Here is a 23,811-nt window from a genome sequence, read left to right as displayed (position 1 = left end):
GTTTCTTGGTATATCAGTCATTAGTTACTACTTGAACAATTCAAATTTTTTAAGGAATTATTTTCTTGGGTGCATTTTTTGTACTTCTTTTACCATTTGCACAAATCTGAATTTTAAGGAGTTATTTTCTCCAGTATTTTTTGCATTTCTTTTAACCATTTGGCCAATTCTGATTTTTAAGGAATTTTGGGAGGCATTTTTTTTGGAATTTTTTTTCCCCCTGAAACCATATCCCTTGTGCCACAATAGTACTCCATTACAGTTATATGCCCATGATGTATTTATCCATTCTCTGATTAGTATTACCAACATTTTCAATTTATCTCTTTTCTCAAGCTACTAATTAACATTTTCATGGTCTTTTTTGGGTATTTATTTAGTGTTTGTTTACTCATTTCCCCAGCCTACTTCTTAACTCTGAATTTTTGTTAATGTGGGCTCTGTTAACCTATGAAGTGGGATTGAACCATTAACCTATGAATTGGCTTGAACTTCTGTCTTTTTGCCCATTTGCTTCTTTTGCAACTCATCTGTATATTTTGGTGTGATCCAGGCAGAGGTCTGTTTACTGGCCTCCTGCTCTGTTCTTTGCTCCTTTCAGAGGTAGAATCTATGCTTTCTCACTAATGATTTTGACCACTCTTCTCTTCCTCCTCCCCCCCCCCCAGAAAAAATATATTTTAATCCAAATTGTGATTTTATCAACATAGGGAATTTTCAATGGTGTATTTTTTTTTTCAACCTGGGTAAATTAGCTCTTCCTTTGCAATGTCTAAATTAAAAAAAAAAAAAACTTAATTTATTTTTCAAAATATATGCAAAGATATTTAATTATTCATCCTTGCAAAACTTTTGTGTTCCAAATTTTCCCCTCTTCATCTCTTCCTCCTTTCCCCATTCTCTGCACAGTAAGTAATCCAATATAGGTTAAATATGTGCAATTCTTATAAACAAATTTCCATTTATCATGCTACACAAGAGGAATCAGCTCAAAAGGGAAGAAAATGATAGAGGAAAAAACAAGTAACAACAAAAATGGCAAAAATACTATGCTGTGATACATATTCTGTCTTTGTTGTCTTCTCTCTGGATGCAGATGGCTCATTCCAATACAAGTCTATTGGAATTGCCTCGAATCACTTCATTTTGACCATTCTTCTCTGTTCTAAAACTGTGACTCAGAACTGTGTAATATGTGACAGAGCTCTTGTTCCCAGTGCTAGTATTGTGGCTCCCTTGCATCTCTTCTGCTTCAGCTATTGCCTTATTACTATTCCTGGCTCCTAGGCTGCTCCTTACCATTGCTGCTGCTGCCAGTCTGATGTCACTTCCATTGCTGGACTATACTTCTGATATCCTCACCCAGGTGTCTGAAGATTTATCTTCCTTTGCTTCCCTGGGTTGAAAAAATGACTAACTTTTTCTTGGCTCTCTTGATCAGTATTTAGTGCATCTTCTAAATTGTTTTGGAAAAGGTTTTGGGTGAACTGTGGCAAAATTTATACCTCACACTCCTGACATATTGAGTTTATCTTTGTAAATCTCTTAAAGCCCTCACATTTAAGCATCTGCTGTTTTGGAATTTCCTTTAATTTTTTTTTTCTGATGATGATATTCACTGATTTTGGATTCACGTGATATATAATTCTTTTTTTTTAAATCTTTCATTCTTATTCTGTCTTTTTTTTTTTTTTTTTAGGTATATGTCTTGTACTCAACAGATTATATTGAGTTTTATTTTCTTATGTATTTGTGACCCTTCTGTTTTTGATCAGATTATTTAAGACATTTACATTAAAATTTTTGAGTTGTTTTTTCTTCTCTTGTCTCTAATATTTTTTTCTGAATTAATATTTTCCCCCTCTGTAATGGCAGTACTTTATCACTTCAGTATTTTATCTTAAATCTACTTAAAGGCTGCCATATTTCCACAAGTTTTCTCCCCTTCAACATTATGTTTTCATTAAATATTTCTTCAAACATTTTCATTTCCATAAATTTTTTCCATGTTCATTCTCATTTGTAGTTTTGTTTTTATAAATTGTTTTTTTAAGCATACTTTTCCTTTTAAATTTTGAGTTTTATATTTCTCTCTTCCATTCCTATCTCATCCTCCCTCCCACTCCACTGAGTGTAATGCTGGAGTAAATGAGGCAAGATACAGATTAGAGAGTTTTTAATGTTTTATTTGAAAGGGAGAGATTTACTGGGACCAAATGGATCCATAGTTTGGTCTCAGGGCTGAATGAGACTATTGTCTCCAAAAATCCAGCAGCCAATGTGAGTTCTCAATGACATACATATACACGTGGCTCAGCTACAGGGGCAGACTGAGGCAGGGGCAGAGTCAGAGAGTTGAGAGTGGGAATGGACTATCAATATGGTTCTGACAGGGTAGGGGAGTCACAGGACATTCTGATAAATTGGGATGACATAATGGGGAGAAGCACCTGTGTTCTAGTTAATTGGAATGGGGAGAGGCACCTGATATTCTAAGATATAAGATCTTTATGCTATGAAACATTCTGATGATAAAGAGGAAAGGCTGGTGTTATAGCATGAGGATTGAACAGAACAATTAGGAATTGAGACAGAACAATTCAGGGAAACTGATTCAGGACAATAAAAGAGAATTGTGGCACAACATTCCATAGTTTCTTTCTTCTGACTATTCATATCATTGAATTACCTTCCTCTAGATACCTGGAAAGTCTTAGCATCATAATTTTGACTGACCCTAAAAGCAAATAAACTAAAATAAAACTAGAAAAATTCAAAGACTTATGGCAAGGACAAGTCTCTCCTTGATAACCCCAGAGTTAATCAGCATTATAATGGCTCCCTGTTGCAAGCATGTCAGGTCCTCTGCAGTTCCAGAGCATCTCAGCCAGAGAATCCAATTTGAGATGAACAGTTCACTGTGAGTTAGGTGGTCTGCAGTCATTTGTGCACTTAACTCAGCCTCTGCTTCTAGAGCATCAGGGTTCACAAATTAATTCAGAAGACGGAGATATATCTTGGGAAAGACCAGAAGAGATTATCCCACTGATACCTATCCAGTTGCTGCTATCAATGTTAAGGTAGCAGTTGGGTTATAACTGCCCTGATGATCAGAAGTGCTAGGCTTAGAAGTGGGGTAGATTTGGAGTTGGTTTAATTGAAGAAAGATTAAAGTGGAGGAATACTGATTATATTCGATAAAAGCCCCACAATTATGTCATATAGAGAATGCAATATTAGTAGTATGCTCCATTAAAAAAAATGTACACTTGATGCACATTTAAGTTTAATTTATTATTGACATTTTTTTGTATCATACTTCTCTATTTTTAGCTGCACACTCCAATTTGTTAATGAGCTGTTCTTTGTTTTCTTTCTGTCTTTATTCCTTTAGTCCTTTTCTCCTTCCTTCCTTCCTTCATTTTTTTTTTTTTACAAAATTGTTTAGAAGTATAAATTGCCCTAAGGATGCTTTGGCTGTATCTCCAAAGTTTTGGCATAGTGTTTAATTTCCAGATTATTGCTTCTATGATTATTTTTTGACTCAACAATTATTTAGGATTAAATTTATCTTAATTAAATTATAAGTTTTACTCTTTTCTTCAAATTCTTCTTACTAATTTTTAATAGTGCTAAGCTGTATATTTATGGGATTTTATTTCATAGAATATGGTAAGTATTTGTAATGGTACCATGCATTAGTGAAAAATATGTATTTTAATTTCAATTTCCTTTAGGTATTTTTCTGAGAGCAACTATATCTAACTCTTTTATTCCAATAATTGACTTTCTTCTTGTTTACTTTTCTTTTTAAAAATAAATGTATATATCTGAAAAGGGCACATTGAAATCTTTTAATGATTCTAATTTTGCATTCTGCTTTTCCCTATAATTTGATTAACTTTTCCATTTAACTACTATGCCAATTTGTACATATTTAAATATTAGCATTATTGTGTTTTGTATGGCACTTTTAAACTTAATTATATTTTCCTGCTTTGTTTTTTTTTAGTAAATTTAATAAATTGGTTATGATTATTAGGCTTACTTTTCTGAAATTGCTTGAAGCTTAATAATACTTGATTAATCTCAATCTAGCTTTCCTTTTCAACTGTGTCTTATCAATAACATTGTTGGATTCTTCTTTGTAAGCTGTTCTGCAACCATTGTTTGTTTTATTGATAACTTCATTTCATTCAGTTTTGGATGTTACTTACACATTTCCCTATGTGTCTCTGTTCTCATCTTCTTTGAAAAGAAGGAAGTAATGAAAAAGACTAAAAGTGATTAACATTAGTGATCTACAATTGAACCAATCTTTTCCTATTTCTCTTTCTCTCCTCTCCTCACTAAATCCATTTCTTGACCTCTAGTTGTTATGCTTTTGTAAAAAGTCAATTCTTTATCATTTCAAAACTTAAAGAATTCCAATGCTTTATCATTCTTTAACATTCCAAAGCTGACATTTAGGTTGGTTTTATTATTTTTCCTCCTGAATCTTTTCTCCTTCTTTAGTCTTTTTTCTTCAGTTTCCTTGCTCCTACATTCGCTTTCTGGTTGTGTTTAATGTATTTCTATGTTAAATTTTCTTTAGCTGTATCTGTCTCTGTCTTTTCTCTCAACCCTTCTTTATCTAGTTGAAATAAGAGCAAACATCTTGAAAGATCCATCATTCCCTTTCATTCTTCCATTTTAGTACAATCATATTCTCACATTTCCTAATTTTGCTGAATAGAAAATTCTTTATTCTTCATTTCTTTCTTTTAGTTTTCCTTTTTTTACACACTTTTCTTCAATCTCTTATACTTCACCAAATCACATTCTTTGTGTATCTTTCATTATGAAGAAACATTTGTTTCTTTCACTTTTATTAATATATGAGCAATCCCAACATTATCTATGTCTAATTGCTCAAAATGTGGCTAAATGTCATTTTGAGCCCTTAGATTTTCTAGATTTTTAGATTTTTCTTGAGTATTTTAGTTTTATTTCAAAGTTTTTTCATGCCTCTTTTCTTTTTATTGGGAATACATAAAGATCCATTTCCCTCATTTAGAATGATATGAAGTTGTTTAAAGGAAGTTGTTCTTAGTTGTAAACCTGTATTTGTTGCTTCTTAAAATTTTTTTTTAAAAGTAAGATACTAGTGCTTTTCTATGATGAAACTGTAAAACTGTGATTTTATTTTAAATGCAAGGTCTCTATCCTGTTAAAAATGAACTGGACCAGTGACATTTTCCAAGGGAAAATCTCACAATCACTAAGACAAATTTTTGATTGGTCTTGTCCACTTTACCACCTCTTCGCAGCTTGATATGTTAAAAGGAAGCATTTATAGAGTGCCTACTATGTACCAGATATTGTGTTAGATGCTTTATATATGTTACCTAATTTGATGCTCACAATTATCCTGGGAGATAGGTGCTATTATTATTTTCATTTTATAGATGAGGAACTGAGGCAAACAGAGATTAGGTTACTTTCCCAAGATTAGTCAAGTATCTGAGACTGGAATTGAACTTAATTCTTCCCAATTTCAGTCCTAGTACTTTGTCTATTGAACCATCTAGCAATTTGAGACTACTTATATAGTTCTCTTTCAGACATTGGCAAATAGTCTTCACTCAAGTTCTTTGGTTTTCAGCTGGACAATATTTATACTACAGAGCCTAAACTTAACTGGTCAAGTGTTACAGGAACTTCTATGTAGAGAGAAGAGAACTATTGAATCAACAGACCTTGTAAATGATTGTTATTTATTTATTTAATCAAGGAGTCTACTGCTTTCTCTTTCTCTTAAATGGCAGGAGTAAACCTCAGTCAGATTATTAAAGATCAACTGTGATACACACACACACACACACACACACACACACACACACATACACACCAACCATGATAGCAATTTTATTGGGTGATGGTAACTTTCCCAATTGCCTGTGCAATTTCCTTTCTTTCCAACTCTCCCCCCAGCCTCCATATAGAAGCTACACTAATTCCCATTAGTCCCAATGAGTCCTTATCAACATTTTTCAAACTTAAGACCTTAGTAGAAATTTTGTATGTCAGTGTACATATATTATTTATATATCTTTTAGCTATTTCCAAGTCAACATTGTCCTGCTTTTCCAGTACATTTGTGGACTATGATGATCTAATCAAGTTATATCTTACTTCAGAAGATTTGGTAAGTTATATTCATAGGCTATGTTAACTCCTCTCCATCAGTTTTTGGATATATAGTGTTTAACAATAGTGTGATTCCTTCTTATACAAATTAGCTTATTTGTTGGAGATTAATATAATATTCCCAAAGGTCTGTTTGGTTCCTTCCTTTTTTGACTGAAAGAAGTTTATTTTCTTTTTTTTTTCATTTTATTTTATTTTTATTTTTATTTTTTTTTATTATAGTAACTGTTTATTGACAGAACCCATGCCAGGATAATTTTTTTTTACAACATTATCCCTTGCACTCACTTCTGTTCCGATTTTTCCCTCCCACCCTCTACCCCCTCCCCTAGATGGCAAGCAGTCCTATATATGTTGAATATGTCATAGTATATCCTAGATACAATGTATGTGTGCAGAACCAAACAGTTTTCTTGTTTCACAGGGAGAATTGGATTCAGAAGGTAAAAATAACCCGGGAAGAAAAACAAAAATGCAAAGAGTTTACATTCATTTCCCAGTGTTTTTTCTTTGGGTGTAGCTGCTTCTGTCCATCATTGATCAATTGAAACTGAATTAGGTCTGTCAAAGAAATCCACTTCCATCAGATTACATCTTCATACAGTATCGTTGTTGATGTATATAATGATCTCTTGGTTCTGCTCATTTCACTCAGCATCAGTTCATGTAATTCTCTCCAAGCCTCTCTGTATTCATCCTGTTGGTCATTTCTTACAGAACAATAATATTCCATAACATTCATATACCACAATTTACCCAACCATTCTCCAAATGATGGGTATCCATTCATTTTCCAGTTTCTAGCCACTACAAACAGGGCTGCCACAAACATTTTGGCACATAATGTGCCTTTCCTTTAGTATCTCCTTGGGGTATAAGCCCAGTAGAAACACTGCTGGATCAAAGGGTATGCACAGTTTGATAACTTTTTGGGCATAATTCCAGATTGCTCTCCAGAATGGGTGGATTCGTTCACAGCTCCACCAACAATGTATCAGTGTCCCAGTTTTCCCACATCCCCTCCAACAATCATCATTATTTTTTCCTGTCATCGTAGCCAATCTGACAGGTGTGTAGTGGTATCTCAGAGTTGTCTTAATTTACATTTCTCTGATTAATGATTTGGAACACTCTTTCATATGAGTGGTAATAATTTCAATTTCATCATCTGAAAATTGTCTGTTCATATCCTTTGACCATTTGTCAATTGGAGAATGGCTTGGCTTCTTATAAATTGGTCCTCTATATATTTTGGAAATGAGGCCTTTATCAGAACCTTTAACTGTGAAGATGTTTTCCCAGTTTGTTGCTTCCCTTCTAATCTTGTTTGCATTAGTTTTGTTTGTACAGAAGCTTTTTAATTTGATGTAATCAAAATTTTCTATTTTGTGATAAATGATTTCTAGTTTGTCTTTAGTCACAAATTTCTTCCTCCTCCACAAGTCTGAGAGATAAACTTACCCTAACCCTCCAATTTGTTTATAATCTCGTTCTTTATGTCTAAATCATAGACCCATTTTGATCTTATCTTGGTAAATGGTGTTAAGTGTGGGTCCATGAAAGAAGTTTACTTTCAATGAAAAGTTTTGAGTTTATTAATAACCACTTTAAACACTCAGGAAAATTCCTAATATGTTGGCAGAGGTTAGGATCTTTGCTTAATTTTGCATTTAAATAGATTTCCTAATTAACCTCTTTGTGGTTGAAGTAAAATTCCAGTTTCCTGGGAACAGTTGGTTAATGAAAAAGCAGATTGTTATATTATTATCTTTGAATAGACAGGAATTAAAAAAGGGAAGTTGGGAAAATAACTGACTTCTTATTTTTCTTCTTTCTTTCTAATTTCTCCTCTTCTTCTCCTTTTTCTTCTCTTCATCTTCCTTCTTCTCTTCCCTTTCTTTTCCTCCTTATACTCGTCCTTCTTCCTTCTCATCCTTCTCCCCCCTCCCCTTCTTTTCTTCCTTTCCTCTTTCTCCTTCCCTTCTTCATCTTCCTTTTCCCCCTTCTCCTCTTTTTTTATCTCCTCTTCCTTTTCTTCTCCTCCTCCCCTTCTTTCCCATGTCCTAATTTCTTTTTCCTCCTCCTCCTCTTCCCCTCCTCCTCCTTTCTTTTTTGTTCTCCTCTCCTTCTCTCCTCCTTTCTGTTTCTTTCTCCTCTCCTTTTCCTTTCCTCCTCCTCCTCTTTCCCATCTTCTCCTCCCTCCTCCTACAATGCTTAGCACATGACCTGGTCTCACACAATGATTTTGGTTAATTCAAGGAGGTGTGTAGACTCTGGTTATTTGATTTAAACTAAAAGTATTCTCATCAAGTTAAGTCTAGATGGGAGTGGTTTCAACTTAACCTTTACAATAGTATTATATTCTACTTGGATACCTCTATTTTCAGATTTAGGGAGAGATGATTCTGAATGAATGAATTTCCATCTGATTCCCACCCTATCTAGCCAAACAATCATTTTATAGCTGTATTGAAAACTAAATAGGACATGAGGTGAAGGTAGTTTTGTTTGTGTAATATGTAATTTGTTTCAAGCTGATCATTCTCTGATTCTAAATATGATTGTACAGAAGTATAAACATCATGTATGTCATTTTATCATTTTCAAAGAAATTAGAAATAGTATAGTTTTCTATTCTGTCTCCTTTTACCATATTTATGGATTGAGATGATCCTCCTATCTATTCCCCCTTTACTTACTCAATTTTGATATTTTAATTTTCTCCCCCAAAGAGTATCCAATGTTACTTCGTATCTGGACTGAAGATTCAGGAAAATGCAAATCACACCATAGATCTGCTCACATCAAGAGGACTTGCTCCCAGTTTGACAATTACAAACAGCACTTATACTGGTGTCTTTCACTTCAATTTATCATCGGTAATTGTATTCTGTGATTTTTATCTCTAGTAGTGATAACTAATACTATATATGGTTTCTTGCCATTGGCTACTTTGTTCTTATAAAGAAAATATTTTTAATATTTTAATTTGTAAATATTGAAAAAAAAGATAAACTATAGCCGGGTATTCTGGAAATGCTGAGCAATTATACAATCTATTGGTAGGGATGCAGAATAACATCAGTTACAAAATACAACCAATTTGGTTTTTTCAGATAATGTTGTGCCACAGTTCTTTTTTATTATCCTGACTCAGTTTCCCTAATTACGCTGACCAATTTCCCTTAATTGTTGGTTTCCCTGAATTGTTCTGCCTCAGTTCCTAATTGTTCTGGTCAATCCTGTGACATCACCCCTCCCTCCTAACATGGTGATCCAGATAAAGAGAAAGACCTTCTATCTTAGACATCATCAGAATGTTGGGTGCCTCTCCCCATTCTGTAATCCCAATTATCAGATGTTCCGCATGCCTCCCTCCACCCTGACAGAACTGGATTGTTAGTCTGGTGTTCCTATTCTCTGTGCTCTGACTTCACCCTGCCCCCGCCTATCCCTGTATCTGAGCCATGTGTATGTATATATGTCATTGAGAACTCACATTATTGCTGGATTCTTGGAGATGATTCATTCAGCCCTGGGACCTAACCATGGATCCATTTGGTCCCAGTAAATCTCTCCCTTTCAAATAAAATATTAAATACTCTCTAATCTCTATCTTGCCTCAGTTTCTTTGGCCATTACAATGTCAACATCATTCCATTCTGATATTGTTAGTGACAATTGGACTCAATTTTTTTATTGTTTTCTTTTTTAAAAATTGTTTTTTTCCATCACTGTCTCTGAGCTAAGTTCATAAGTTATCTTGTAAAATTTCTGATCTATCTTTATGTCAAAGAAACCTATTATCACTGTACCCCAGGCTGCCCTTGTGATGATGTAGGTGAACACAATTGGCTTTCCCTAGGAAAAAATCTCATCCCTTCCACCAATAGAAATCATGATTTAATCTTTTGTCCTGGCTATATGGGTGTTCTATTTTTATCTACTTTCCTTAACATATAAATCTCACCTTGGTTTTTTTGGGGGGTGTTGCTGAACAACTGAAGATCCCTTTTATTGATAACTGCTAGCATTACCAATAAACTGAACATGCTAAGAACTTTGTTGCTTCAGTTTACCTCAATTTCAATCAGGACAATTGATGAACTTTTGACCAGAAGTTGACAGGGGAAACTGACCCCCAGGGTTATCTCTGAGAAAATCCCTGAGAGCACTATGACAGTACTTCTTGAAGAGACTTTGTAAGAGGCTGCCCTCAAGGTCAGATTCCACAGTTTCAAGGTAAATGAAGCCTTCATGCTATTAAAAAGTTGCAACTTTGCTTATTTGTCTTAGTTTTCTGTTTTTGTTTATAACTGTTTGGCAATAATATGCAACTATGTAATCCAGAAAATCCCTGGAAGGGGATAATACATGCATTGCCAGTGTTCCTTCAGGGCAAGAAGAGGTTGAGAAAACATTGGAAAGAGAGTTTTTTGCTAGTTGGAAAAGCAAGGTACATTTCAACAATATTCTTTCAGGGAAGTCATTAGAAGGTCCCAGGAGAATTTTTCTTCAAGCCAGAGGGATACTTCCCACTCAAGAAGAAGTTGGGGAAGCCTGGAAACAGAAATTCATTCCCAGTTAAAAAGGAGGGAACTTAAAATAGAGCAAAATTGACCCAAGACAAGGAAAGTCCCAAATCTGGCCTGAAAATGGACTTCAACTTTACCCCACCAACTTTTAAGTGTTTTTATGAGAATGCTATGTTGTGTTCCACACTTTGTTCCCATGGTTCTCTCTCTGAATGTAGATGGCTCTCTTCATCGCTGATCAAATGGAACTGGTTTGAATCATCTCATTGTTGAAGAGAGCCACATCCATTAGACTTGGTCATCATATAGTCTTGTTTTTCCATGTATAATGATTTCCTGGTTCTACTCATTTCACTTAGCATCAATTCATGTAAGTCCCCTCCTTTTATATTCTCTGAGAATGAAACCTATTCTAAGAGAAGATGTTTCCAGGCAGCAGAGTCAAGTTCTTGGGAATCAAGACTAAATGTACTAATTAAATGGACTTTGGGTATGGGTTACTAGGATGAAAATTGATGTGATCTTATTTAATATTGATGATAATTTTTGTTTTTTGTTTTACTTTGGCTTTTTGTTTCATGGCATTTATGTTTTCTACATTTTGCTGATTATCTTGTGCATGCAAATATCCCCTTTAACTTAGTCCTTGGTGAGTTCTCCTAATGGATTGAAATTGAAATTGAAATTGAAAAGTTGGCTCAGACCACAAGTGAATCCATTTTCTTCCCCCAGATTGAGATAGGTTCTAGGGTTCAAATGGCTTTACAAAATCACATAATTTTAGATAACGCTGCAACTCAGGAAAGGGTTTGTGCTATGATAAATCAGTTCTGTTGTTCTTATGTTAACCAACCCAGTGAAATAGTTACAATCTTCATAAAATTCAGCAAGTTATATCAGAAACCCAATTACCCATTCCAAGTGATCCATGCTATAATTCTTCCTGACCACAAGGAAATGACCTATTAACCATCCTTGGTAAATGGGCTGGAATTGTCTTCTGTATTATCATCTTGCTTTAGACTTCGTATTAATTGCTGTATTAAAATCTCTTCTAAACTTGTGCCAGAAAAGCTTAGGGCAATATGCACTACTGATAATGACTTCATTAAAAAGTTTACAAAATTAACATAGATTATTGGGATCCTCAGCTAGTGCAGACCTGCTGACACCAGCTGGAGTCTGAGCACTTACCTACAATTATCATCGCCTCTACAACCGATGTCTCCGGATACAGCAGAGCAGTCTGACACCACTAATGCAGTTAGAGAAGCTTTATTGCTTGGTTACATCATCTTGTCCCTTCTTCTGCTTCCTCTCTCTCCCTCTGCTGTCCTGTTCTTATACCCCTCTCATCTCCCCTGCCAACGGGCCCCAGCAACAAGTAGGTGTTTAGCTTGTGTATCCAGGAGCCCAACTCCTGAGACAGTGGGGGCGATCTCGATCCGGTGCGTGCTCGATGCCTGTCCTGGTGTGTCTGTCTACAGGGTGTGCCCCAGACCTTAGCCAGTGAGGCAGAACCCATACCTGAAGCCTCAACGTCCATTCCCCAGAGTGAGCTGACCAAGATCTAAGCAGCCAAAGACCACAAGGGTCAGATTGCGCAAGACTTGTCTTTGCACAGACTTGTTGCCTAAGCAAATGGGGCATTGTGTGCAAGGTACTCAATGAAGGGTTTCAAGATTAATGCAGACCCTTGTTATTCTGTTCCCTAACATTCTTTTCCCTAGGTTCCCTAGCAATAGATAAGGGATCCATGGGAGATATGTCTTCCATTGTTCAAAGGGGGTGGGTTGGGAAAAATCAATTGATTCCTTTTTGTAATTGATGTCATTATCTTTACAGCTATTTTGTATAACTGCTTGTCACATTTCTTTGTCTCTTAATTAAGTTCACAAGTTGTTTTCCTGGAAAATTACTGTTGTATCTTTCTTTTGAGGAAACTTCTTATCTCTGCTCCACTAGTTGTCCTTGCAAGGGTGCAGGTAGGCACAAGCCAATCAGCTTTCTCTCAAAACAAAGAAGAAAATCTCATCCTTTCCAGCAATAGAAACCAGATGACTTAATCTACTTTCCCTAAAGTATAAGTCTTCTAGAGATATTTTAGCTTGTTGAACAGCTTAAGACCCCATTTATTGGTAACTACTAGTCTTCTCAATAAATTGAACACGTTCAGATCATTGTTGCTTTAGCCTACTGTAATTTCAATCATGGCACTTCTGTGCTTGTGGACAATTGTGTTTATTTCTAAAACATTTTCACAAAATAATCCAAATAATCCATTTAGAGGAATTGATTGTATGTTCATTTAATCTGATAAGCAGCACCCTGATGACAAACACCACTACTTTTTGGAGCATCAAAACTAAGGCAACATGACAGAAGAATCAGATTTTCCTGAGCTATTACAAATTTCTAAACAATAGTTATTTTTGAAATTACTATTTTGGATAAGGGAAATAAGAATTACAGCAATTTTCAAACAAAAATGTCAACAAATCAGCTTAATGTTGATTTGATAGTTTGTTATTACATAGGGAAAAAACATTTTGGGGTCCAACTATTGATGATTTCATTAATTTGGTAAGGACATTTCTCTCCCATTTCTATGGTTGTATCTGGGCCCAAAGTTGCAGCATTTTCTCTAGTTTTTTAATTTATTTATTTAATCTTTCAGCACTTACTGAATATCTTCTTTTTGGAATATATTATGTTAAGTAATATGGGAGTAGCCACAAATTGCTCATTTCTGTGCTGGAAATAGATTTTGGGGTACAGTAATGATATAGTATTTATATCAATTAGTCTTTTACCTAATCATGATGGTAATTATTGGATTTTATGAATGATATACACACACATACAAGGGCAATGTGATAAGATCTAAGACAGAATCAGTACAAACTGTGCTTGAAAATTTGACTCCCATACTTCCTAGATTAACTTCTTAGTTAGTTAACTTTTTCAGTTAACTTTTTAGAACTTTTAACTTCTTAATTAACTTCTTAGATCCTTGTATGATTTATCTGTAAAATGGAGGTAATAATACATAAATTATTAATCTTACAAGATCATTTTGAACTATAATATAAATATAAATTATCTTAATATTAAACTATGATGTACTAATTACTTTGAGGGATAAATTTTCAATTTGTGGATTTATATTTCTCTATTTTTATTTTCATTGGTTTGGTAGAATTAACACTATGATTCAGAGGACAGAATGAGGCTACAAGAAATAATGCTTATGAATTTACTTACCTAAATTTTCTTTTAAATTGTGATAGTAAAAGATGTAAAGTTAACATTTTATTACATGAATCATAAAACATTATTTACTATGTTTGATTTTTAAGGAAAAGGAGGATTTTTACTGGACAATTGGTATTCCCAGAAAAGAAATCACAAATAAAGAAGGTAACAGTGTACTATGTTAGTTCTTTTTACCTATAGATTAGTTATTTTGATGAAATGATATTTATCATTTGAAAAAAACACTGGATATTGACTGCCACAGTGGAAAGCTGCTAATCTCATGCAGAATTCCTTGATTGCTGTGAAAAGAGACAACTTAGTTCAATGGCCTTCTTGAGAATTAGTTACATAATATAGCAAGAGCAATGAGATATTCTTGGCAAAGGATTGCCAATGTAGATATCAAATAGAAGGAGAATGCCTGCCCTATAGAAGATAACATGTTGCTCTAAGGGAGAATTGTAGAGAGTGCTAGGCCTGGAATTGGGAAGAATGGAGCTCAAAGACAATCTCAGATGTTTATTAGCTGTATGACTCTGGACAAAGCACAGAACCTTGGTGTCCCTTAGTTTCCTCCTGTGTAAAATGGGGATCATAACTTCACTTTCCCAGGGTGGTTGTGAAGACAAAATCAAATATTTGTAAAGTGTTTCACAAACCTTTAAGTACTATATGAACATTAGTTATTATGATTTTGATTATTATATTGTTATTAATGGCATCAGTCATGAAAACACTAAATAAGAGTTAAAACCATTCAAAACAGGTCAGCCTAATCATCAACAGAGGAAAAATAATTTGAATTTAAAGAAATTTCATAATTTGGACTGATATGCCATTCGTTGAAGGACACATAGGATTGCTTCATTAGGATAAATACATATCAGACAGAATTATATATATTATATTATTCACACATATATTATATATAACGTATGAATATATATATTAATACATATGTCCTTGATCCAATCTCCTTCCATAGAGTCAGCATAGTACAGTAGATCTGAAGTATGTTGGATTTAAAGTCTTGTGGTTCAAATCTTGACCCTGCCATTTTAACTATCTCTATAACTTTGGCCCAATCATTTAAACTCTCTGGGTTTCATTTCTTCCACTATAAAAAGGGATCAGATTAGATGGTGTTTAAGGGCTCTTATAGCTCTAATAGTATGATTTTGTGATTTCCAGGGATTATCAGCTTGATTATCACCCCCTCCCCATCCTGAATCTTTTCCTATCTGTTGTTTTCTTTCTCTATTGCATTCAGATATGGACAAGCCTGCCCCATCCTTTAAAAAAAATCCATCAGTATCATTCCAATAAATTATTGTTTTTTATCTTGTCTCCTTCTTTCTGCTAAAGTATAAAGGGTGGAAAATTTGTCTACATTTGTTTCTTCCACTTCTTCTCCTCTTAAGAAGCCAGATTGCAAAATTTAAACTGCTCTCTCCAAAGTTATAAAAATCATAATTGTGGTGGTCTTTCCTCAATACTCATCTTTTGACTTCTGCAGCATTCAACATTATTGACTAGTCTGCACCCTCTCCTTCCCCATTGTCATCTGCACTGATCTCTCTTGATTCTCCTCATACCTTTTTGATGCTTTTCCTCCCCAACCTCCTTTGTTTAAGCATCATTTATATCATCTCTCTAATTGTGAACATATTTCAAGAAGTTTTATTGCATTCTCATCTCTCTTCATTCTCTTAGCAATATTGTAAAATCTCCTAAGTTTAATTATCATCTCTTTGAAAATGACTTATGGATTTATATATCCAATCTATGGTTTCTCACCTGAGCTCCAATCTTATTTATTGTGGATTATATTGTGGATATTTTAAAATGGATGGCTCATATTAATTTCAAACTCAACAAGAAAACTTATTATCTTTTATCATAAACCTATCCCTCTTCCAAATGTTCCTGTTTTTATTAAGAACCACTGCCCTTCCAGTCTCTCAGGATTGCATGCTTGCCATTATTATTATTATTATTACTATTATTATTTTTTTGCTGAGGCAATTGGGGTTAAGTGACTTGCTCAGGATCACATAGCCAGAAAGTGTTAAGCGTCCAAGACCAGATTTGAACTAAAGTTCTCCTGACTTTAGGGCTGGTGCTCTATCCACTGTGCCACCTAGCTGCTCTTTGACATTATTCTTAACTAATCCTCCCACATTTCACATTTATAGGTTGTGGTCAAATTATATGATTTTTTACCTCCATGACAGCACTTGAAATGCCTTTCTCACTGTCTATGTAACTATCATCTTGATTCAGTCCATCATCTTCTCTGGCCCAAACTATTGTGATAGATTTCCTGCCACAAATCTTTTTCTGTCCCAAGTCTTCTTCCACTGAGTGGCCAAAGTACTTTTCCTCAAATAAAAGTCTGGCCATGTCACTTCCTTCATTATTATATTCCAGGGGTGTTCTATTGCATCAGATAGAATATATGATCTCCTCTATTTAGTATGTAAAGCCCCTCACAAATTTTACAACTTCTTTTCCCATCCTCATTGTATGAGGATTGTATATTGTCTATGTATACATATGATTTATATATATGTATATATATATATATATATATATATATATATATAATAGCATGTGATAAAAATATGTTCATATGTATGGAGAGAAAGATGGATAAAGAGAGCTCTCCTAACATAACGCCTTCCCTTTAATCTTTGATATTCCTCACTTAGGCTCTGCATCTTCTATATCTGGGAGATAATGTCTTTTAACTTTCATGGGAGGCAATCAATCTTCCCCTCCACTTTGTATATTCACTTCTTTAAAGATTTAGTTTAACCTGAATTAGCTTCATGAAGACTTTCCTGATTCTCCAAAATGCTAGTACCCTCTAAACCTACTTTATATTTATTCTGTACATGCTTACACATGTGCGTATTGTCCCTTCCAATATAAGTTCCTTAAACACAGGTCCTATTGTTCTAATTTTTGTCTTTTTATTTCCAGAGCCAAGCACAATACGAGGCACAATGTGCCTAGGCACATTGTAGGCATTTAATAAACACTCACTGATAGATTGATAAGAGTTCAATATAGTTGAACAAGTTATAATCTTTAGAAAATGAAAAATCAAATGAAAATGGTACAAAGCTAATTGGGAGTGGGAAGTTAAAATGTTAGGGTACTCAAAAAAGGTATGTAAAATAGAGTTGAATCAATGAAGTGCAGTAGATGAATGGAGGACTTAGAAACGTGTTATGAAAAAAAGGTTACAAAGCAAGTTGAACTAGAAAGTTGCTTATGGGAAAGATTGTCATAGTTGCTCAGGGTAGTACTAATTTCTTGATTACTCATAGTACATTGCAGCATGTATAAAGTATTCTTTAGAAAGACAAGTAGGTAGGAAAGTCCTAAAGCTTTTATTCCAGTTCTTTGCCAGACTACCTACAATTCTATTTGTTATAGATGTGCTATAACACATATTATTGATGTGCTACAAAAAGAAATATTCACAGATTCTCTTTCCATGTAATGATGCTTTGCCTTTTGTTTGCAATCAGATATTGCTCCAGTGGAAGAATGGTTTGTATCTATTACACTTCAAGAGGGATTAGACATTTACACTACTGAAGGAACAATACTGGACCTTATCCGAGGTAAATGTTATAAGACAAAAGAAATATTTACATCTTCACTAGGGAGTAACAATGAGTTGAAATGTTGTTTTATCTTTACCTAAATGTGGTATGTGGAAAATGAGATGCTCTCTGAATGCAAAATAAGCTTGTAGGTTTATAGAATATGAAAGCTGGAAAGAAGCTCAGAGGTTATCTGGACCAGCATGTAAGCATAGAAAATTCTAGTGAGGGTACCTACCTGCAGAGAAAAACCTAGATAAGCGGTTCCCATATTTTATTTTTTTTACTGTAAGAACTTCTCTTTCTATTAAAAAAAAGAATAAGAAAAAAGAAAAGTAGAAAAGAAATACAAAACAAAATAAAATAAAGTAAAAAAGAGAACATTGTCATGTGTCCACCAGAACAGCAGGGAGGACTCAAAATAACAAGTTACCAGTTCAAGAAAGTATATAGATTAGGAGAAGAAATTATATTCATGAATTTCTATCTTTTATTTACTTCCTTGTAAATTTTTTTTTCTTCTGCTGCACATTCTCATAATTTATTCTTTTTTCCTCCCTTTTATACTCTTCACCCCTTCCCCATGTGTATATCTTTCATATGCCTGTTGACTCTTTGCTTTAATTCTGCTCCTTAAATTGCTTTACTATTATTTCTGCAACTCATGGATCCCTTGTCGTTTTCTCTCACTTTTTGCTTCCCCATTCACCCATCCCTCTCCCCCTTATTTCTTTATAGATTTTTAAGGGTGCTATATCCTTCATGGTATATATATATATTTATTTATGTAGTGTTGCCTACTTAACCCATTCCCAATGTGAATAGGTTTTCAGAACTATGAACTCTCCTTCTCCCTTTAATGCAGCTATGTCTATTCTTCCTCTGCAGTTCATTTGTATAACATAATTACTCTTTTTACCTTAACTCTGTCCCAATCTTTCTTTTGAGTTGCCCTATTGTTTGTGTCAATCTTAAACATGTGGTATACATTTCCCATGTTAAAAAAAAGATAAACAAGTTGTCCATGTTGAGTTTCTTGAAACTGATCTTTGATATTGGCTCTTATATGTCAAATTTTCTTATACGTTTGGGTTTGGTTGATGGAAAATTCTGAAAATCTGAAAACTTGTTGAATGTCCATTTTTTTTCTCATTCAATATTATAGATAATTTTGCTGGATACAGGTTTTTTTTTTTTTTGTTTTTGGCCACAGGCCCAGTTATTTTAATTGTCATTAGATATGATTCTAGGTCTTTCATTGTGGTTGCTAATAAGTCCTATATAATTCTCATTGTAGCTCCAGTGTATTTGAATTATTGTTTTCCTTGTTTCTTGCAAAATTTTCTCGTTGATCTGGGGTCCATATTTTATTTTAATGGAGTCATATTCATACATTTAAAGAATATAAGAAATAAGGGAAATATCCACTGCCATATGGTTTTACTAGAATATGGGTGCCCCAATAGTGACTTTAATAGTTGGAAATCCATATATAATGAGGAGTAGTTAGATGGTGAGGTGAATAGAATGAATAGAAGTAGGAGGGCTTATCTTCTTGAATTCAGATCTGTTCTTAGACACTTATTAGCTGTGTAACCCTGAGAAAATCATATAACTTCTTCATTTGTAATATGGCCTGAAGAAGAAAATGGTAACCCTCCCATTCCCCCACCCATCCAGTAACTTTGCAAAGAAAAACCCAAATTGGCTTACAAAGAGTTGGCCATGACTGAATCAACTGAATAACAGCCACAGGTAAACATAGATAAAGAATACTTTGTATGGTATCTAGATATTAGTTACACATTATAAGACATATCCAAAGGGGACTTGTGAGAAAGAAGGTATATTCTTGCTTGCCCAGATTCTCCTTCCTGGATCTTGGCTAACCTTTGTCTCAAGGGCTCAATTGTATTAGGTTTAGGAGTCAATTGACTCATATTAACAATCTCTCTCTGTATGATCTGTGTATGGAAGCTTGTATAGGCCTAATGCACCTACTCTGCATTTGTGACTTTTACACTGATTCATTATCTTCATTATCTTTCCTCATCCCCTCTCACTATGTCTTATGTTGAAGTGAGGATTTTTCTCAATCTCCACAAAGATCTCAGTCTTTTCCTCAAAATCTCTCAATAAAGATTAACAAGTATTATATATTTTTTCATATAAAAGGAAATAAAATGATGGCAATAGAAGGACAGTAAGAAAAGAGGAAAAGAATAATTGGATATGAAACAGTGCTCTCATTGCTGATAGTAGTGCCAAATTCTTTTGCTTTTAATATTTTCCCCCTGTGAGAAAGAAGAAAACACAAAAACCATGGGAGTAAAGCAGTTAATGCAATTGTTTCCTTCCTTCTGAGGAAAGGGGAAAAAAAGGAAAATGTATCAGAGGAAGATGTATCATTTGGTTCTGTCCCCTACCATCACTCCCAGTTAGCAGCAACAGCAGCAGCAGCTGCTTGTAAGCTTCAGAAGGAAAGAATGAGAGAGCACTCAGAGATCAGTGCAAGGCTTGACCCTACCCTGCGCATATGAGTCTCAAGATGGAGAATGAATTCTTGATCTTTGTCTTGCTAGCTCCCTTCTCACAAATCTCCATAAAACAGTTGCACAAATCTGAATTTAAAATAGCATGTAACCTATAGATAAATTCTTGGATATAATGGTACTTGGATATAATGATATAATTGGATAAAATAGCATGTAACCTATAGATAAATTCTACTTAAGTGTCTCATTTCTATACTAATGCAGACAATACATATAAGTATCATGTTAGTCGGCCCAGAGTCTCCCAATATTAGCAGTGAATCCCAGATATTCGCTAATTAAAAACAGCAACCTTATATTCAATTATTCTAGAATGTTCAGCACAAACAACAAGAAAATCAAGTCTCAGTAGCAAAAATATATTTCAAAATGGATAGCATTTGCACCGAGAAGAGCTACAATTTTTGTGGAGTCCTAGAACAAATAAATTTTGTTCTGTTGAATCCTGGTAAACTACTGAATTTTGTATTTCCCTCATTTTCACCTTTGGATAGTGTCATTTTTTTTTTTAAATCAACTCCAGGGATGTTTAGTCCTATACAAAGAAGGTTAAAGAGCATTGGCATTTAATCAAGTTTCAGAGAACTGGTCCAATGTCCATTAAATAAGAAGAGTGATAATCAAAATTTAGAAAGAAAGTGAACCTTAGGCAAAGCAATGAAATGCAGGAAATAGGTTTTTGGTGCCTTATGCCTCCCATTATTTTGACCTTCTGTCTTCTCAGTGGTACCAATTCTCCCAATCTTTGACCTAGGTACCTAGTATGCTTGTTCTAGCTCTGTTATTTTTTTCTATCAAAATTCCCTTTCAGGAAAAAAAATTCCAATAAACTCACTTTTCACAATAATATACAAGTGACAGGTTGTCATTTTAAATATTGCCATTCATAAGGATGAATTTGCATTTAAAGGAAGGACAAAACAATCAAATGATCTCTAATTTATGAAATTTCAGAAGTCATCAGGTGGAAGAAGTTTTCAAATGGAACTAGGGAGACATTACAACCTGGAGAATCCCAGGCCCTGAATTCATACCAAATGACAGTTGCTTATCTACTTAGCACACTGTATGTAAGAAATTTAGCACCAGGAAAGAAAACAAAATTATCTGGAATGTAGGTATGTACTTCTAATTGGTACTAAGGGAAAAAAAAGTTTAATTGAAAAGAGCAAAAAGACTGACAAATACAGAAAAACATATGCTATAGTAGTCCCTATCTTCAATGAATAGTCTATTTGGGAATCAGACATATTCATTTAAAATTAATATGCAAGGCAAAGTAAGAGTAGTGATCAAAATATACAGAGCAATGATCTCAAAGAAAAAAATGTTTTAATTTTGTAGCACTTTATACTGTTTCTATATTTTTGCTCTTCTTTACAAAAATATGTTAATCCAATTACACATTTGATAAATGAAATATAAGATTAAATTTTTTCAAAGTAACTTTAAATTTTATTTTGCTTAATCAAAATTAGTAGACAATCAGTGTTTTCCATGAACTTGGAGTGCTGAAACTTTTACAATCTTCACAATTTTTTGTTTAGGTGCTGCCTTTGTAGGAGTCTTAGCAGTGGGTGCAGCAGTCTTCTTAGTCCCATGCTTGGCCTTTTCTTTGTTTCCTTGGCAATCCTGATGGCTTTTTCTCATTGGGGCTTTTGAACTTGAGATTTCTGGTTCCTCTTGGCCATTAGATCAGCAAGAGAAGTCTCAGTGATGGCTCTCTGCGATTTAACAACCTAGCAAGTTCTTTTCTTTTAAATCTCTTCCGATTGTTCCTTCTTGTGCTTTCTTCTTTATGGGACAGTCCAATTGATTTGTTGAGGGTACCTCTTTGAAAAGAATGCAGACTCTCATTTTGCATTAAAAAATTGGTAAATCTTCCCGACTGTGTGGGCATAGAGCCTCCCAAGCCCTGGGTAGATCTTGTACCTGCTGAAACTGCACAGCTGGACCGTCCTGACTACAAGCAGCAGTCATGTTTCAGTCAAGGCCTTATTCAAGATGGGTGAATGATTCACATTGGGGTTAGAATGAAATGTGATGCTTTGTAGATAATTTGACATTTAAATCCTTTCATTGGGCAGTAGTATTTGTGAAAAGGATATTTCATAAAGATACAACATTGATTAGTTGAGTCCAACTTTCCGTTGTCTGTCTAGTTGCCATGATGACAGGTCTGGTAGAAAAGGCATGCCAAGGTTAAAAAATGCCCAACTCCTCATGCCTAGGGTTTTTATATTGCCAGTCAGCCAGTGTGTTATATTAGTAGCAAGAGCTTTAACCAATTGTTAAACCTCTTTAACCATTTGTTAAATAGTTAACCAATTTCTTGTCAGTTTTCTTGATTTTTAAAGAAGAAAGATGGTATTATTCATATCTCACTCACATTTATATAGTACTTCAAGTTTCACAAAATATTTTCATTGTAAGGGGCAGCTAGATAGTGCAGTGAATAGAGCATTGGTATCGGAGTCAGGAAAACCTGCATTCAAATATTGGCTTTAGATACTCGACATTTGCTAATTGTGAGATATTGGGCAAGTCACTTAACTATGGTTACCTCAAAAAGTAAGTAAACTGGAGAAAAGACTGAAAGATAGGGCACATATTAACTACCTACAATTAAATACTTAAATAAGAAAAATTTTTATCATAAAAACCCTGTCAGGTAGATAGTACAAGTATTATTATATCTCTATTTTATAAATAGGTATGATGATTAATGAAAGGTTGATACTGAGCCACAGTAAAATTGCTAGAGTACTAAGACAGAAACTGTGACTCTGAGGCCAGTGATCATTCCAGTATCATATAGCTTCTCCACCAAAGATTTGTATATGAGCTGGTATGGGATACTGTAAGCATCCCAATGGTATGTCCATAATTGTTTAGTATTTGGTTTGAAATTGAGAGGAGGAAGAAGTCACTAGGTTGGGATGAGACTTGATTTGTGTCTTTAAGTGGGATTTACATAGGTGAAAAGTGGGAGAGAGAGCATTTTAAGCAGGGTGTGTAAAAGACATTGAGATGGAAATGTACGGAGCAAGCCCAAAAGACAGTAACTGGTTGGACTAACTGAAAAGGAAGTATTGGGAAGTTAAGAACTTGGAAAAGTAGATTAGAAAACTTAGATTATTAAGTAGGAATGTAGATTTAAGTTATCATGACTTTAAATGTTTTCTTAAAAGTGCAACTATTTTCATGTCATTCCTCTACTGGAGAATTTGCAGTGACTCCTCACTGAATAAATTATTCTGTTGTTCAAAAAAGCTATCAGAACTCATTTGTGTGTCTATTTATTTTTATGTTTTGTATATGTGTATATATGTATCTGTGATATATATATATATATATACATATATATATATATATATATATATATATACACATACACATACACACATATACTTTATTTAAAAGTATAAAAGCCATTTTTAACTTGCTTTCTATATGAAAACATGCAGCAAAAAAGTTTTGGCCCTCAGACCATTGTTGGCTAAACTCTGATCTAAGGCAACTCTTTCTGAAAAAGAATCCTATTTACAACATGTACTTTAAAATATCAGTTAGAGGAAATTTCCATAGAATCTAAAGCAGAACTGGAATTTGCTGCTAGCTCTTCCTATATTTGAAGACAGTTATATTAGTGACCTA

At 34.2% G+C, this 23,811-nt stretch overlaps 1 protein-coding gene and 1 pseudogene across 1 annotated transcript in view; one reads left to right on the top strand and one right to left on the bottom strand.

Moving 5' to 3' along the window:
- LOC100923378 (cation channel sperm-associated protein subunit beta) overlaps positions 1-23,811 on the top strand; it is a 212,392-nt gene that overhangs the window by 4,081 nt on the left and 184,500 nt on the right. The window contains exons 3-6 of the mRNA XM_031949291.1: positions 6,099-6,187; positions 8,922-9,068; positions 14,084-14,144; positions 17,522-17,617. Of these exons, the coding sequence (XP_031805151.1) occupies positions 6,099-6,187; positions 8,922-9,068; positions 14,084-14,144; positions 17,522-17,617 (393 nt within the window). The remainder of the gene's footprint in view (positions 1-6,098; positions 6,188-8,921; positions 9,069-14,083; positions 14,145-17,521; positions 17,618-23,811) is intronic.
- Positions 21,640-22,673, bottom strand: LOC105750151 (annotated as a pseudogene).

This window comes from Sarcophilus harrisii, chromosome 2 (assembly GCF_902635505.1).
Source record: "Sarcophilus harrisii chromosome 2, mSarHar1.11, whole genome shotgun sequence".
In the NCBI taxonomy this organism is placed as follows: domain Eukaryota; kingdom Metazoa; phylum Chordata; class Mammalia; order Dasyuromorphia; family Dasyuridae; genus Sarcophilus; species Sarcophilus harrisii.
Note: the sequence above shows the minus strand (reverse complement) of the source record. Positions and strands in the feature narration are given on the sequence as shown.